At 35.4% G+C, this 18541-nt stretch overlaps 1 protein-coding gene across 2 annotated transcripts in view; it reads left to right on the top strand.

Moving 5' to 3' along the window:
- LOC149570814 (geranylgeranyl transferase type-2 subunit beta 1-like) overlaps window positions 1-17642 on the top strand; it is a 40505-nt gene extending 22863 nt beyond the window's left edge. For both annotated transcript variants that reach the window (XM_089812390.1, XM_089812389.1), the window contains 7 exons: window positions 15133-15249; window positions 15813-15879; window positions 15991-16139; window positions 16408-16541; window positions 16685-16783; window positions 16873-16948; window positions 17113-17642. In XM_089812390.1, coding sequence (XP_089668516.1) covers window positions 15133-15249; window positions 15813-15879; window positions 15991-16139; window positions 16408-16541; window positions 16685-16783; window positions 16873-16948; window positions 17113-17219 — 749 coding nt within the window. In that variant the 3' untranslated portion in view covers window positions 17220-17642. The remainder of the gene's footprint in view (window positions 1-15132; window positions 15250-15812; window positions 15880-15990; window positions 16140-16407; window positions 16542-16684; window positions 16784-16872; window positions 16949-17112) is intronic.
- Window positions 17643-18541: the final 899 nt, after the last annotated feature.

The following is an 18541-nucleotide window of genomic DNA, read 5'->3' as shown; positions in this document are numbered from 1 at the left end:
TTCGAGCAGGCCTTGTCAATTCACGCGGGTGTTGTAAGCCTTTGTTTGCCTTCGTAAATTTTCGGAGTTGTCCAAAGGTTTCAAATTGGTAATTTTATACCTTGGATGTCTTAGTCTCTAGGAGGGATTCGGCTTATTTTCACCTAGTGCTAAACTTGATTTTCCGGAACATGTAATTTTGTCCTTAGGCCTAGCGGATTTCAACAAACATTTTTTCGATGGTTAAAATAATGTCTAGCAGGAGAAATTTGCAAATTTTGGACGTAGATAGATTTTTGAAAATTTGATATAATTGTATAAGCTTGAGCATTTTCAAAATGAATTGGTGGACTTAGTTGTTTTGGAAATCTAAAAAAAACATTGATGGTGAAATTGAATTTTGAATGAAATTTAATTTGCCAAATAGGGATTTATTTTAATTGCAAATTGAAATTGTATAGCAAAAAATTGAAATTGGATTGAAGTGCAATGTTTGATTAGGTTGATATTAAATTACCTAGAGGGGGATTTCGAAATTTTAAAATGAAGTGAAACGGAAATTTAAATCATATTTTTGGGCTGAGTGTTTGTAATTTGGAAATTTAATTTGACACCCTTTGTGTGTTAAATTCAATGTATTTTAAGGCCTAAGAGGTGTGAAATTCAAGGTAAATTATTGGGTCCACAATGGAGAAGGTTTAAAGCTATATTAGAGGCCTACATTACTTTTTTTTTAAATTTCAATTTTAGGGCTTATGATAATTTCGCATTTGGCTAATTTAAATCCCTTATTTAATTTTATTTCCCTCCAATGCAAGTAGGCCCTATTCAAAGAGGCAAAAGTTTGGTATAAGAAGAAGCTCCTCTTCATTCCTCGTTCCAACTTCTTCCATTCTGTGGAGCATCAAATTTGTTTGGAAGGGGAGCGTAGTTGATTGTGAGGTCTGATTTTCCGAATTTTTGGCAGCAATTTTCCTCTTTGTGGGCAGTGACTTTCTTTATTTGAGGGACTTTTTTTTGTGAGGAGCAGATTTCTTTTCTGCCCTAGGTGAATTTGTTTGGAGGCCCATATTTGCAGCAGAAGGTCTGATTTAGAGGAGCAATTTTCTGCCCTAGCTGAGCAAATTTTGGAGGCAGCAATTGTGATTTTTAGAGGGAATTTTCTGCCCTAGTTGGCTGAAACTTGCAGTATGGCAGAGTTTTAAAGTGCAGACTCGAATTTGCAGCAGAGGTGCAATTTTGAGGGCAAAATTTTGGAGCTTGGCGATTTTCGCTTGGAGGGATTGCGATTTCTTCCTAGGACAATGATTTTCTGCCCTAGCTGGGCGATTTTGAAGGTCTGAAATTGGTTAAAGGGCAGCAAGGTTGTCTTGGAAAAGTCTGATTTTTCGTAGAGCTGGGTGATTTTCACAAGGTGGCAAAATTTGCATAAGATTTGATTTTGCATATTGGAGAATTTTCAAGAGAGGCAAGGTTGGTGAATTCTGATTTTCGCTAGAGATTCATTATTTGCAAGGAGGACTGAATTTTCTAAGATTAGATCTGAACTTGAAGAGGCCTATTTTTGGTAGAAGGTAGATTTCAGGTAAGATTCTTATTCATTTTTAGAGGTGAAGACTGGTTTTAAAGGCGGATTTTATTCCTTGTTCTTGCTTAGTTTATTTCCCTTATCTTCTTCTTGAACTATTCATCCACCCCTTCATCATCTCCATTGATAGGTTGGAGTTGGGAGATATAAGTGTAGATTTCATGATAGGACATTTGGAGAGGCAAAAATAAGCTAGACCACCTAGGATTGAAGTTGGGAGATATAAGTGTAGTCCATCTTAAGGTAACGAAAAGGCAGAAATAAGTGGTAGTCCCACCCTTAGGATTGAAGCTTGGAGATTGATAAGTGTAGAGATAGGATTTGGAGAGTTAGAAATAAACTAGATTCCATCGATAGAAAGAAGTTTGGAGATTGATAAGTGTAGTCCATATTATTTAGAACGAAGGGGCAGAAATAAGTGTTTAGGATGTTGGATGTTAGTGCAAGCAAGAACCCAAAGGGAACGAATACCAAAAGACAAGGAAGACATGATGCTAAAGACCACCTTCTTCTTGAAAGCGAGGCAAGTAAGTGACCAACAATCGGCACAGTAAACATGGTATAGTTGAAAGGCATGACAATGTTAATGATGGATCAGGCGGCCAAGTTCTTTCAAGATAATCATGATGCTTACTTCATTCATCTAAGGAAAAATTGGTTACACGAAGGCAAGAAGGGAGTTACTAGGTCATCAAAGCTCACCCGATGAGATTTCAAGTCGGAGTATGCGACCTTATTGTGCTTCTGAGCCGGATCATGGGCATGGCTCAAGATATGCAATTCGAGAATTCGATGTACTATTTTATTGATGAAATTGAAAATGGAAAGAGAAAACTTGCTTGGGCTAGAATTATAAGTGAAAATTTAGAGTTGCAACTTAGGATAGTGCAAAATCAAAAGCAATTCTATATGGGGTCCTACCTCTTTTATTTGATTTAGAGGCGGTGAAAATTGAAAAGTGAATCTCAAAGAAGAGTGAATTTCAAGGAAGAGCAAATTTGGATGAAATGATTTGAAAATATTTGAGGCTAGGCAGGGCTTGGCTATTCATGCAAACCAAATTCGAATAGGAAGGTTAGAAAAGACCAAGAAGGTTAAGGCAAGGATAATGAAGGAGGAAAGTGAGACAAAAGGTTGAAAGAGGTCAAGTTCGATTTCAAGGTGGCCGCTAGGAGCAAGACTCTCAAATTACAAGGAGGTTCATGTCTGGGCAAGCCATCGAGGCCTAGGCAAGATTACCCCAAGTGCATGGAGACCTCATCCTTCCAAGGTCAGGACATCAGGTAGAAGCAAGTTCAAGTGGTGATGAGAAAGTTTCTAAGGACAAGCTCAAGCATCCAAGGCTTCACCTCATCTCAAGGATTAAATAAATTTATAAGATAAGGTTGATGAGGTGGCAATTTCTTGTGCATGCAATCAAATCATGCCAAGTGTCCTATGTTCTCATTGGCTGACAAATTATTGTAATTTTCTCATTGGCCCACAATGTTGGTGTCCTCATGCAATTGGTTGAATGATGGTAACCCTAATTAAGGTTTGTAGGGTTTAATATTGGCCCTTGATTTTGCCTCTTAATCTTGGCCACTCATCATAATTTTGAGCCTCTATATAAGGCCATTTTGTTCTCATTTATAAAGTAGAGTTATGTTGAAGAATTGTTGCCAAAATACTATCAAAATTGTTCTTTATTCATTGTTGGGGCTTGCATGGTGGATATACATGATCATTTTGGTGTAGTTGCATGTTTATTCTCATCTCTCAAATTAAAGTAGGATTTCATTTCATGTTGCTAGAGTAGAAGTAAATGGCTAGTTGTATGATGATGTTAGTAAATGTTTGATAGGGATCGATATACTAGGCCACTAGCATCCTAGCGGCTTGTTAGGAAGCCTTGTGTGGTAATCTACTATGATTGCTCCCAAGTTTTACTTGCATTTCATCTTTCTGCTTGTACTTCAAGTTGGGTTGGAAGATAGGTGTTGGTGTGAAAATTCTAAGAGTATCCCTTAGAATCATTGCACCAATGGAGGTAGCATTGCTGGCAAGCTTTCATTTGGTTGGATCTGCATCCATTTGCTAATTTCTTCATTCATAGGAGTAGTAGTAGAGCAGTAAGCAATTAGTGGTAGAATTAGTTGAAAGTGAAAGTGATCAAGGAGAAAAGAACAAGTCAAGGAAAGCAAAGTACTAGCAAGTTATCTTTGAATGAATAACGTAAGCTTGCCTATGTGATTAACCAACAAATCACATTAATATAACTAAGTTAGTATCCATAAGTGTAAGGAACCTTGGAGTTTGTTCATGTTCTTCATGAGTATTTACTTTTCAAGAGAGAGTTGAGTGTTTGATATTTCGTATCAAGTATTCAATTGTTATATGTTATGTAGTGGTACAAAATTGACATCAACAAGTCTGGAAATCCATGAGTTTGACTGCATGGTTTTGATGGGCCTACCCCTATGTACATCATGAGGAAGTGACGACTTTCAAATGATTATCACTTGTAAGAGTTATTAGAAGGTGACAATCTTTCAATCACTTAATCTTTTATTATGATAGATATCTTATGATGGCTGAAATAGATCATGCTAGACGATAACTTACATGGTGGATTAACTTAAATAGACAATGATCTTCTATTGTGATTGACATTGTATGATGGATGAAATAGATCATGATAGATTATACCTTGCATGGTAGATTAAGTTCCTTAAACAGACCATGGCTGTTCCTATGGTAAGTATTATTGAGGATATGGTGCAAATACCTTATGAACATTTTTGAGTACTTGGTGAATGTCATGCAACTTGATGTTTAGGAGGCTAATGGTCAAGAGCTTGATGAATATCATGCGACTTGATGTTGAGGAGGCCATTACTCAAGAGTACTTGGTGAATATCTTGCAATTTGACATTCAAGCAGCCATTTCTCAAAGAGTACTTGGTGAATGTCATGTGACTTGACATTTAGGAGACCATTACTTGTAATATGATGAGATGATATCTAAATGGTGGAAATGTTTTGATCAAAGATATTCTTAAACTTGCCATTCCCGATTTTACATTGAGGTAATCTCTTGCATTTATCCTCCCTAGCTAAGAGGGAGTGTTGATGTTTGGTAGCTTCAATTGGATAAACCCATGAGGCTAAACTACACACACACACATACTACATATATGTGATATATAATATATATGTATATATATGTGTATATATACATGTAGTTAAATAATCAATTGTTATATTAGTTAAATAATAATGAATAGACACATGGGGCATGTCTTTCCATGTCTCTTTCACAATATATATAAGAGAGAGATCGCTGCCCTTGGGAAACACATACTGAAGAGGCAATGCCATTACATTTTAATTTTTTATGTAAATGTTGAAACAAAACATGATAAATTATATCTTGTAAATCAACAACTAAGTGTTAGATGTCATTCACTTGATGGTTTATGAGTTGTTTGTATAGATATATGATAGGTATTTGGTGAATATCATATCTTGATATTCTAGAGGCCGATACTCATGATATCAAATGTGATATCGAAACGGTGGATATCTTCTAATCAAAGATATCCTTAAATTTTGCCATTCCGAATATTACCAATGGTGTAATTTCCTTTAATACCTTGCCATCAGCAACATGTCTCTTTCACCATATCAACACTATAATGATCCCCTCCAAGATGATCTCCATGATCCGATCTAAATCCATACCAGTTTTAGGAATGGTTGATAGAAATGTCTTCAGCTGATAGCCAGCATCACCGAAATTTCAATAGGAAGCCTCGATCTTAATGAAACTTTTCCGTCACCCCTGCTTCCAAGATTATAGCCGCAAGAGGTCATTGCATCACCTTCTATAGTTCTATATAGATCAGGAGCACTCCCGGAAAACTCTATTATGCAACTCCTTGAAAGCTCAAGAAAAAATGGAAATTATGACAACCTTAGAATGTGTAAAGTCTCTCACTTTCCTTAGGCGTAATGTCCAGTATTTCAATGCACTTGACATCTCAAGCAAGGAACAACAACTAGCTTTATTACAACGAAGCATAGTTCCAAGAATCACGGCGATTCATGCGATTCGATTCAAGCCAAACGATTTTTTGTGAATCGGTGAATCGAATCAGTGATAAAGGGTTTATGAAATAAGTTACTCACTAAATTTCAAGGGTTTTTTAAATTTTCCGATTCATGGCCGATTCGATTCCGATTCATGGCCGATTCCCGATTTGATTCGGCCTTGCCGATTTCGATCCGATTCCGATTCTTGTTACTTTGCAACGAAGACTATCATTAGAACAGTTAATCTTAAAGATACAGCAATATGAGAGTCCTAATGATGGCATGATTGCTATCAACTTGGGACAATGACAAATGTCCATATGGAAGTCCAATGCTCTGCTTCCAAGCAATGACTTATTTCCTCTCTATCTGTTCACCCGTTTCATGCGAAGCTTTATCTCAGGAAAATAAAACACCGCCAGCCAAAATCATGAAAGAGGAAAATACAACCCATTGAATTCCAGAATTGTTGTTATCGCAGTATATTAAAGAAAACAGACCAGAACTTGGTAAATGTTATGCCATAGGAAGATGGCACAAATCTGCTTAGGAGGGCTAGTGAATAGGCTTCTAGGTGACGACGTCTTCGTAATGGTGAATTATATCTTCCTCCCAAGTAGCTCTCAATCTTAGGTGATAAACTAATAATCTGTCTAATCTCAAACAAATGATCGAGCAAAATGAAGTGAATTCTATTGCAGATGCCCGAGTCAACTCCTCCAAGTACGAAGTGCACAAGACACACAACTCTCTATGCAGCAAACAGATGCCAAAGGGAATCCCATGCCAAGGGTTGTATGATCTTGCACCAGGGAGCAAGAATGAGAATATGGCGATCCACACATAGTATGGTGAACAAAATAAAATCCAAACATAATCAATTAAACAGTTTGAGATTGATGCTCATAATGGAGGATCAAAATGAACAAATAGAAGGGAAGAAATTGCTACCTGCAGTTAGAAACTTCGTGGCTTAGGTGCAGATCACATGAACAGCCAATTGCCTCAAACCCACTCAATATTGTAGTGTTCACGATGACAAAGATCACAAAATAATAGACACAGTATCAAGATTGCTTTGATACCATGTTGATTTATAGCAGAAATAGCACAATACAGAATAGATAACATAACAAAACACAATACACAGAGATACCCCGGGAAAATCCTCCAACCTTAGGGGAAAAAACTCAGCCACACCAAAAATATACTTTATTGAATAATAATTATAGTATGAATACACAGCTCACAAGCTGAACCAGTGATAACTCCTTTACTGAGTCTATTAACACTTAAAAACCTATACATAAAATGCAAGATACAATAATATAGATGGAACAACAATCTCTTCACTGGATGCCTACAGAGATCTCTCAAGAAAAATCATGCGGGATGACCAATAGCTGTTTTAGATCAAGAAGTTCAATATAATTGATGCTGAACATGCACAGCAAGTACCATACAAGATGCCTCATACTTGTTGCACAAAACGATTGACACTTAATGTTCTAAATTGCTGTAGCACATAGAGAATTGCTGATATTCAAAAACTGCCATTATTCAAGAAAGGTAATTCTTCAGTCACTTGAACTGATTGACTCTTCAATGCCATTGTTGAAAGGGAATATGAAATAATAACCACATCAAAAAATTGAACTTACAAGGCATAATAATTGCAGTTGCAGAAGAGTAAATGAAAATGAACAGCTGACTAGAATAATTTTCTCCAAATATTATCATCCACGACATGATTAATGAACAGCCAGCAACCTTTGAACAATGACAATCTCAGACATGGAAGAAAGATAGCTCCTGCAGCTACAAATCGCCAACAGCATCAATTACTAAAATTGATAATTGTATGCATGAGAACATAATAACACGATGTTTACATGGAAACCGAATGCTGGAGAAAACTACGATGAATTGCTTGCTTTGTATAATTATTTCTTTTACAATTTTTGTAGGCACCAACCTACTAGAGGTACCGGCCTGTAAGTTTATAAGCACCAACTCCCACAATTTGTAGGCACCGACCTACAAGAGGCACCAACCCCTAAAAACAAAGCGCCAACTTTAATCAATTCGGAAATTCCGTCTTGACAAGGTTACTATCTTAACTGATGATGGATTTATTATTATGCCACAACTTATTTAGTAAATCTGCTAAGATATCCGAATATTCCTCTTTCACAATATAATGACACTCTTGATGTATGTATATGTGACTAATCTTTTACTTCAATACACCAGATATCATTATATATTTTCATTTATCTCATACTCTTCAATCCAACGTATAAAACTCTTTTTATACCTTCAAGAGAGGTGAGGAGACCATCTTCTACTATGAACATGTCTTTAGGAGAGGTGTCCTTAACTTTTTTTCCAAACGCAATTCTAATCACACCTCTTGCTTAATTAATTCATTATTTGAATCATGACCTTTCTTAATAAATAAATTATATCATTATAATATATCTTCTTGAACGGGTACTCTTGAACTACAATCCACCACATCATAAGCCTATTGCTTTTGTTAACAAATGAATAATTGCACTCTTTAACAAATTGGTTAGCATCTGAATGCAAGTTGACATCATTTGATTCTTTATTGTATTATCACTGTGTAATATTAGTCTGGATATTTGTCTCTCAACTCTTGCCATGGGTACCAATAGATACAGCAATATTATATTCACGCAGGCACTCTAAAAAATCATGTCTTGTGTATAGTATAACTATATACCAATATCTTCCACAGATATGCTTGTGGATATGTTGATAAAGAGTTCAAAGTCTGAATCAGTTCTTTCATAATACCAATGAGAGATGCCACATACGTTGATTAATTCTTAAGTCGCTGTTCTTTGATCAAAATCATTGATTTGTATTAGTTTCATCACTGTTGTTTGCTGTCAATCCCTCAATCTTAAAACTCCTCAGCAGTGTTGCTGTAGTTTGCTGTCAACCATTCAATCTTCAAAACCCGTCAACACTGTCAGTGTAGTTTGCCACCATACATGATTCGCAACACTGCATATTACAATTACATTTATCTGTTAATGAATCAACCAGTATATTGAATGATCTCATTACAGAACAGGTAATAATTCTCTTTTATATCCATTTCTATTTCTTTTAATGTTTTATTGCTGCATATACAAACTGCTGGAAGGTTTCAAAATAAACTCCATTGGCATATGAAGGAAACTGTATACAAGCGCCGCCTTGTGTCACAGCTGTATTTTATTAATCCCTAATTTTACTCAACGCTCCTCCAAGTTTGGCTATTGTCTGTCTACCAAGTCACTGATCATATTACTCATTGAGTTCTTTCTGTTGGCTGAATCAGTAGTAAAACTAAATATATCTTAAACTTTTATCCATTTCATTTTTTTAAACAATTACTTCCAACTGTATATTGAGATGAGTACACCAATCTGAAAATTTAAGAGCACCACCAAACAACAAGAGCAAAAGCGTGAAGATTTGGCATAGAAGTCCAGTATGGGAGAAACCACGGTGAGAATTGCTGCGAGGATATGCTTTCCTAATCCAGCCTCATAAGGAAATGCCAATTACAACTTTTATAGGGCATTGACCCTAAGGAGTCACCAATCTGCAGCACCAACTCTTATTTATCTGAGCACCTACTCAACTTTTCTCAAGTACCAAACTTTTCAAAATATAATTCAGCAATCTGAGAATCAGCTCAGCATTTCCAAAACATGAATTCTAGGAATGTAGTTACATTAATATATTACTAATTACCTGCAAATAAGATATTCTGAATGAAGTAGTCCTACAATAATCTGCAATATAATATTTCAATCAATAACACTAGAGTATTCTCTGCAAGTTGATCTCAATCAATAACCTTCGAACAATCTGTATAACAACCGTACTTTGTAATTTTAATCACCTGCAAATAAGATAGTCTGAATGTAGTAGTCCTACAATAATCTGCAATATAATATTTCAATCAATAATACTAGCATATTCTCTGCAAGTTGATCTGAAATAACATTAAGATGGCTCCTGCAAACTAAAACCAGACTGAGCTGATAACAATGATGTTCCTCTGTACAGTTAGTCCCAGTTATCCTCTTGTCTTGTGAATTGAAAATAGATCCCTTTTCCTAGTAATTGTTGGACTAACTGCTAATTGTTGGACTAACTGCCAACGTTCTCCTTCGAGACTCGTGACATGGCTTAACCGCCTCCTGTGTTCTATAAATCTAGTGGTTGTATCGGGCATTGACAAGTCAATCTTTTGGTGCAACGGCAGCTCTAGTTTGTAACAAGTGGGATTAGAGCTTGGTCACAGGTTCAAATCTCCTCAGGTAACGCTGAGGGGGGATTGTTGGACTAACTGCCAACATTCCCATTTGAGATTCGTGACATGGCTTAACCACCTCCTGTGTTCTATAAATGTAGTGGTTGTATTGGGCATTGATAGGTTGATCTTTTGGTGCAACGGCAACTCTAATTTGTGACAGTAAGCAATTGTCTCTCTGCAAATTCATTTCAAAAACACAATATTCACTGCTAAAGACTAGTTCGAATAATCTGATTTAACTTGCTTCCAGACAGGTTACCTTTCGTACAGATAAAACTTGATCTTCAGTCTATATGATTTCCAGATTGCCTTCTTTGCTTGTCAACATATTTAGATTTCTTTGTTCACGTCAAATAATTTTATGCAGCATGGTTTTTATATGTTTTTTAGTTGCATCACTGTTGATAGAAAATACTTCACAGCATTAACATGTTCTAATTTTCTACATACAACCATCCAATTCAAGTGAAATTCCTTAAATAGAACTCTTCAAATGAATTGAACCACTACAATGGTTAGCATGGTTGGAGAAGTTTGAAGCAGTTACAACTACTTCTAGGCAAATGCCAATAGTCTTCTAACTTACCATGGCTTTTCTTTAAACAATTTGACTTGGCTTAAAATAATCGCATTACTCAGAAATATCGAGGCTCGTCTCTTATCAAAAATATTTGTTGATAGTCCACATGTCAGACTTCGTATGTTTCAAAATAGATATATCTTTGGAAGTTTCAAACCAAATATTATATTCAAAATGACAGTGATTTTTATGGTTTGCGATTAAGTATTGAACGCATTGTAGCCACAGAAAACATCTCATCTGAAAAAAATCTGTTCCAGATATATGAACTGTAACCACAAGAAGAATAAATACGAACATTTGCCGGAGTATAAAGTGCATTTTTCATAAGGTTGATGATGCCCTAATGTTTGACTTCTGTCATTACTGCTTCTACTTTTCTTATTCATATTGCAATCCAATTAATCGCATGTATTACTGACGATGGAATTTACAGAGCATGTCTCATCAATTATAAAGTCTCGATATGGAAACATTGATTGACGCAGAGGAATATCAATATCTTATGATGCCACCTTGATATGTGCAAGCAGACTCAAATCTTTGGTTCAAGGAATGATAGTGTTTAGAAAACTTTCCACTGATACATATAACAGAATTTGATCTTTCATTCTGGATGGCCAGAGATAATGATTATACTGGCAACTGCTCTCTTAAACACTTCTTGTTCTAATCACATGGAATCAGTATGCCATGTTGTTTAATGCTGTTACCGAAGTTAACTTTCTATTGTATATAATCTATTTTGACATCAATTATAAATCTGTTTAACTGGGGCTAACACTTTTTTTATGCAATTTCGATGTTTTCCTCATCTGTTTTATCCACTCATGTCTATCTCTAAATATCCCGGCACTTTAAAGATCAGTATAGCAAGAAAGAAAGCACCTCCCGATTTAGTCTTCTCTCTTATTTTCTTAATTTATCAATTTCAAGCTTTGTTTTATTCTGAATATGGTCTTTTATATTCTAACCTCTGAGTTTAATATCCTTTAACTGGAGTTGTAACCATAATCATTGAGTTCTTGGATATAATCATTATTGCTCGTAATTGCTTAATGTTAATTGTTGTGTTTATTCTTGAATGTTACATATGTAAACTCATAATATAACTTTTTCTTTGGTACCTTTTCATCCTCAACTCTTCTAGGCATTTGTGTAGCACATATATCTTTGTCAATAACAATGCCTTTAACCTGCTCTGTATCCGTCAACCTTGCACTGATGAGATCATCATGCCATAAAAAACAACAATCCCACTTTCACATCAATGACAACTTTGCTTTCTTTCCTTTGACATCAATTACAATGCTTCTAACGGTAATTAATCCAAGCTCTTCCACGGTGACACTTGGCAAAGTATCAAGTTTTAGCTCTATCACATCCAATTCCTCTATGCATGTTTCGATGGTCTTCTCCTATCCTGCTTGCTGTCTTTGGAGATGATTAACAAAAACCATGGAAGAAAGAATTTCATTCAACTGATTTTGTTTGATAAGCTCTAACCCTTGGAAGGAAGCAACTTTCACTTTCTCCTTTAACTGGTTTTCTTTGATCAACTCTAACCCTCGGAAGAAAACGACTTTCATTTTCTCCTTAAAGCATGCCAAATACAAACTATCATCTTCATTCATTTCTTGGCTAAATAATTGCTCCAAGGACATGAGGATCCTTGATTGAATCTCCTTTATTGATCCTTCTGTCTTCTCACAATGCTTTTATGCATAGTAGGAAAACTCTCACTCGGCAACAACTTGCTAAGCCCCAAAAAGTTTATTTGGGAAAAAATTGGCCATTTCTTCAAAAAAGCTTAGGAAAAAATTGGGAACCAAAAAAATCACTTAAATTTAATAAAAAATACATTTTTTTTGCAAAATTCAATAAGAAGATGCATGTAATGAGTTAATTAAAGAGAACACAAAAAGAAACAAGTAGAGTTTAGATATATATATAAATGTATAGTGGGTAAAATATCACATTCTCACGGGGAATGCTGATGGCAGGAAGCAAAATAATAAATAGTTGGTGTAAAACTAGAAGTAAATACATCTTTACAGTCACATCTTTTTCTTCCCAGCTCTACTAGCATATTGTAATTCTCTATTTTATATAATATATATAGGCCTTTTGCCTCTTTTTTTTAAACAAAAAAACGAAAAAAAAAGTTAAAAAAAAAGAGTTCTTCTGAAAAACTCCCCGATTTTTTGCAAAAACTCGGCCATTGTTTTGCCAGCTGAGCGTAATCAAATCTAGGGAAAACTTGCCGGTCAGAAAATTTCGGCAATTAGTAGAAACTCGCCGATTTATCAGCTATTATGCCAACTATGTTTTTACGTTCTATCAAGTGTTGTTCATGTCATCAGCAAAGACCAAAACCAACAATTGAAAACATAAATGTCTCTTCAATTACTTTGTCTTGGACTAACATTTGTATAGAAATTTCTTTTAATGCCTTAAGGTGAGAAATTGCTTATCCTATGGCATTGGAAAATCTTCCACCGCTCCTCTACACTTTGGATTTTTCCTTTAAACCATACTGTCTCTTCTTATGTATGATCTAACCCTTGTACGAACTCCTCAGTTGTCTTGCAATACCCTCAATCCACTTTCTTACCTCTTGATTTGTTCTCTTCATAGCCTCAAAACTTTCAATTATTCTTGTGGAATGGAAATTGCTGGATCAAACGTACTATCTTCCTGCCTTACTTGGTTCATCAACTGTCGTATGTACTCTTTGAGTCTCATGTTCTCTAATTTTAGAGTATGCTTCTCTTCTACTTTATCAAATCTCGCCTCAAGTGACTTAGCGGTGTCATTAAGCTCTTGATTTTTTTCCCGTTGCAGATGTTCCCAAGTCAAGAACGCTGACATCGTATTCCCAAATTGCTTCATCTTCATTAGTGTCCATCATCTTCAGTTTGGAAATCTTTTCATTGAATTTTTACTTGAAATTGCTCTCGTCTTAAAAAGAAGATCCAAAAAGTACAAGAGGACCCAAAATGGTTTGTAGCCTTGGGAAGATTGAAAAAGATAGCGCACAACTCATCATAAAAGAAGATAAGGCACCATATCAAATAAGCAAAGGTGGCTGATACAAATAAAGGAGATACAATCCCCTCATATAGTATTCATCACATATCTAGATGCATCTTACATATCAAACCATCTTTCAATTAAGGGGTTGATGGATTGATTGAGATACATAAAAAATAGAGAGAACCTTTGAAATAGAAGACCTAACAAGAGAAACCCTCCTGGATACACTAATATGCAGCCTTGGCCATTGCATACAAAATTTACCACACAGCTAGAGAGGCTTCTGCAACCAGAATGTCAATAGTTGTTGCATACCAAATAGTAGTTTAAAGGGGTTTGACCTATTTGAGGTCTTGTGGGAACAACTCTTGGAGAACATCACTTGAACAAAGGAGAGTGACCTGTATGATGTATCAATTTAGGTGTAGATCTCTTTTTTTTAAAACTTTTCTTTTAATGAAGAGACTACCTGGATTCTTGGGAAAGATGTGGATGCAAGAGATTCTAGTGGCAGCTCAGATCAATGATCATGCTAAACATTTCAAAGACATGGCACCATACATTTAAGATTTTTGGGTTTCTTAAAGCTTTTTTGAACCTAGGTATAAGGAACAGATAGAATTATCATATAACATTGTAAGAAGAGATACCAATGATATATGTGGTAGATAAAGACCACACTTTAATGGAGGTAGCAAAGCCACAGATATTTTGGGTATTGCAATAACTCTATGACATTGATGATGAATTGGTACATGCTAATGCAAGGGCACTCTTGGTTTTCCATGTACCCTCATGTAGAAGGATTTGACACAAGGAATTTTTAGGCAAACAAAGAAAATGGATGGTAGTGGAATATGTGGAGAGCTTATTTGTAGGGGAGAGCTTACAAGTTTTCATCATATTATCAGATTTTCCCTGGTAGAGGGAATTCGTAGACATGTTACATAATGGGCATTCTCTTACACCACCAATGAAATGGGGGAATACCTTATCTGTAGGAGAGAGCTCGACGCCTTTTAAGATGCATAACTTGAAGATATTTTTTCAGAATGGCTGTCAAAAAATTGATTTTAGTTGGCCTCAATATCTATCTCATTATGTGTTCACTGAAGCGACATTGTGAAACTTTTGTGGGGTAGGTAATGATGAAGGCTTGCTTGAACTATGGAAGTTCATACATATCGGTTTTTGATAATGGATCATACAAAAGATACACTTTTGACTGTACTATGCTGTAGAGAATAACAAGTATGATGCATAAATCTGTCGCTTGCAATAAGCTTTCATACCATGTTTTGATCTAGGTTTTTTAAATTCAGGCTATACATTGTGTCCTCAAACCAAAAGCATTTGTTGCTTGCAGTACTACCTCTTTTGTTGTTATTATAGTTCAATGCTTCATGCTTGCATCTCTAACTTTGAATTGAAGAAATTTGTTTAGTTTTACACATTATCTTATGAAATGGGATGTAAGATTAAGACCGTTGTGCCTAAAAAGCTTTTGATTGTATTGTTTTGTTTTGCATGCAGGTGGATTTGGTGGAAATATTGGGCATGACCCTCATATTTTGCATACCTTGAGTGCTGTTCAAATATTGGCCCTACTTGACAAGTTAGATGTTATTGACACAGACAAGATAGCAACTTGTATCCTTTTATTTACCCTAGAGCTTAGCATAGATTCATGATGTAATACATTTGAGATACATTAGGAACAAGAAGCAGAATTACCCAAAAATGCTGAGTTTGTTTTATTTAACCGTCTTCTAGTCTGTTTGGTAACCACTTTTACAAATTTGTTTCCACCTAAAGTTGCAACTTCTTGTCCAATTTAGTTTTGAGCTTATAGACAATTGTGGATCACAAGGATTTGGCCAAAATCAGGGGTTTTTATTGGAAAGATGAACAAAAAATTCACAAACAAATGCTATATTTGGTCATGAGAAAAACATGTAAAGAATACAATTTACAGATTGTGGAATCTGAAATCATTCACTTGTCAAATTTGGTAGCTGTAGCTTAGATACAGGTCAAATATTTTTCCGTAAAATTACATTAAATTATTTGTCAATCTGCAACAAAATGTGTAGATGTATGTCTATCTGTCTGTCTGCCTTTCTGTGTACAAGAAATTGCTTGTTCAAGTTTCCCACTACCCCCCTTTTGGAAACATCGGTAAGGAATTTGTTTACCATAAATCTTGCTGTCAGATATCATGAGATTGCAACAGGAGGATGGATCCTTTGCTGGTGATGAATGGGGAGAGATTGACACTCGGTGATTTCTCACATTCCCTTATTTCAAGTTTAAAAAAATGCATTTGTGAAAGAGGTTAAACTGATTATATTGTTGCTCAAGTCCTTTCACTGACATTCTTGTTGCTTCTAGATTTTCTTACTGTGCAGTTTGTTGCTTGTCAATTTTGCATCAACTAGAGAAGATTGATGTTGGGAAGGCCATCCAATATGTTGCTAGTTGTAAAAACTTTGATGGCGCATTTGGGTGTACTCCTGGTGCAGAATCACATGCAGGTCAAAGTAAGAAAAATCTCCTTGCACCTTCTAATTTGTTAAGACCATTTCTTGTTTGATTTTACAGCCATGTGAAGAAATTAGAAATACAGAATCAAATCCATCTTTCCTCTATAATATTTATTATTTATTGTTGAAAATCATGGTACATTTCTTAAATCATACTCCTGTTCTTTTCATGCCACTTCACTCAAAGTTTGCCTTGTTTCTAAGTATATGTATATCATAAAATGGTGCAGCCCTTCAATAAGTGCTATTTTTCCTTGTGCTGTAGTTTTCTGCTGTGTCGGTGCCCTTGCAATAACAGGTGGCCTAAGTCATGTTGATAGGGATCTTCTTGGATGGTGGCTTTGTGAACGGGAAGTAAAAACTGGGGGTCTTAACGGGAGACCTGAGAAACTTGCAGATGTAAGGTTTTAGATGTCCTGCTTGAACTATCAGAGAATCATTTCAAGAATGTTGGAAAATTGATTACCAAATTTGTTCTTATAAAAGAATCAGGATTGTAGTAGCATATGCTGATGTTCACATTTTATTTTTACACCATACAGGTTTGTTATTCTTGGTGGGTTTTATCAAGCTTGATCATGATTGATCGAGTACATTGGATAGACAAGGAGAAACTTAAGAACTTCATCCTAGATTGTCAGGTTCATTTACATCATGTTCACATTAGAGTACATAGGTTCTGTTGTTTCTGAATTTACAATCTTATTGCAACCATACAACTGTAATGCAGGATAAGGAGAATGGGGGTATCTCAGACAGGCCAGATGATGCTGTGGATGTATTTCATACATTCTTTGGCATTGCAGGTACAAAGCCTTGTATGGTATTTCTGAATAAATATTATGTATATGTAACATTTCAAAATAAATCTTACTAATTGATAGTATTGGAATGTCCACGCAGAAAAATGTTTCAGATTTTTATAGTTTTAAATTTAATATTCCCTGATGGCTTTCATCAACTCATACAGGTCTTTCATTTTTGGAATATCCTGGACTAAAGCCAATAGATCCAGCTTATGCTCTGCCTGTTCATGTTGTTGACAGAATCTTCTTTGGCAGGTCATGTAAATACTGAGTATTTTACAGAGAAAATGGTCATTGTTATGGTGACTAACAACTTATTGGCTTTTCCCAATCATTTGTTTGTAAAGCTTATCTACTTCCTTAGTAAATAGAGGATGTAACTCCTTTCCCAGTGGCAGGTTGCAGAAATCGAGGGACTCTGGTAAATTGTGCTCTTATATGGTTTCTCTCGTCACAATGGCGGGCCCATGTAAAAAGGAATATTATTTAGCAGATGACCATCATGGGATATTTGAATTTTTTGTCATACTCTGTACAAGGATTTCCAAGTTTTACTTGTTGTGGGTATCTATATAAAAGTACGGTCTCCGAGGACAACTTGTTTATCCCAATATGTATCTCATTTCTTTTTAAATATTGTTGACAGGTTTCAGTAGCCTTCGGATTTAGGCAATAAATCTTATTTTCTGGTCTATTTTTGAATCTATATGATTATTTTACAAGGATTTAAGCCAATCCCAAATCACACTCACTTTACACATTCACAAGTGGGTTTACATGCATTCTGTTAACAGAGATATTGGGTGTAAAACTTCAAGAGTTAAAGATTTTGTACTGCCAGGGCATATCATAGAACATTTTTTCACTTAAATTTTGGTGGACTAGTATAAACAAATTATGGCAAGAAGAACGAGAAATTGATTCAGACTATATTAAAAATTGTGAAAACTAGAACCTTGAAAATGTTTCACTAATGTCCTTGTTGCTTGATCCTTTCAAAATCTGGTGATTGTTGTAAAAAGTGCCCTTTGAAGTTAGAAATTTCATTGCATGTAATTAATCAGATGACATGTTGCCAATACATTATGGCTTATCAATGTCACTTGGTGGACTGATTTATAATGACTTGCAATCATATAACTAATTTGCTGGAGGAATTTATTATAGTGTAATGACCTAAATAATAAAGATTCGAGTTGTTAAAACAAAGGGGTGCAATTATTAGAGTTGCATTTTATTTGTTCAAGAGGGACAATTTGTGATTTAAAGGAGATATTTGTCAAAAGTTAAAGATGTATTAATTGCTGGAGATTTATTTTGAACTGACAAAGGGGTATGTTGCTTCTTATTAACAAGGTTCGGCAGAAAGGACTCTTTTCTTTCTTATTAGACAATCACAGATAAGATGGTCTTGTCAGCAAAAGAAACATTTGGTTTGTTCAAATAAACAACAGGCTGGTCCATTTCAAATCACGGGCCAAATAGCTTATGTGCAGGCAAATGCTTATTTTAATCAACCTTCACACAAACTCTCAGGTGGACTTGTATAATGTTTCGCCTTCTACATATGTTATGTCAAATGAGTGAACTGTG

This window comes from Cupressus sempervirens, chromosome 2 (assembly GCF_028749045.1).
Source record: "Cupressus sempervirens isolate cs-2001-9-10 chromosome 2, ASM2874904v1, whole genome shotgun sequence".
Lineage (NCBI taxonomy): Eukaryota > Viridiplantae > Streptophyta > Pinopsida > Cupressales > Cupressaceae > Cupressus > Cupressus sempervirens.
Note: the sequence above shows the minus strand (reverse complement) of the source record. Positions and strands in the feature narration are given on the sequence as shown.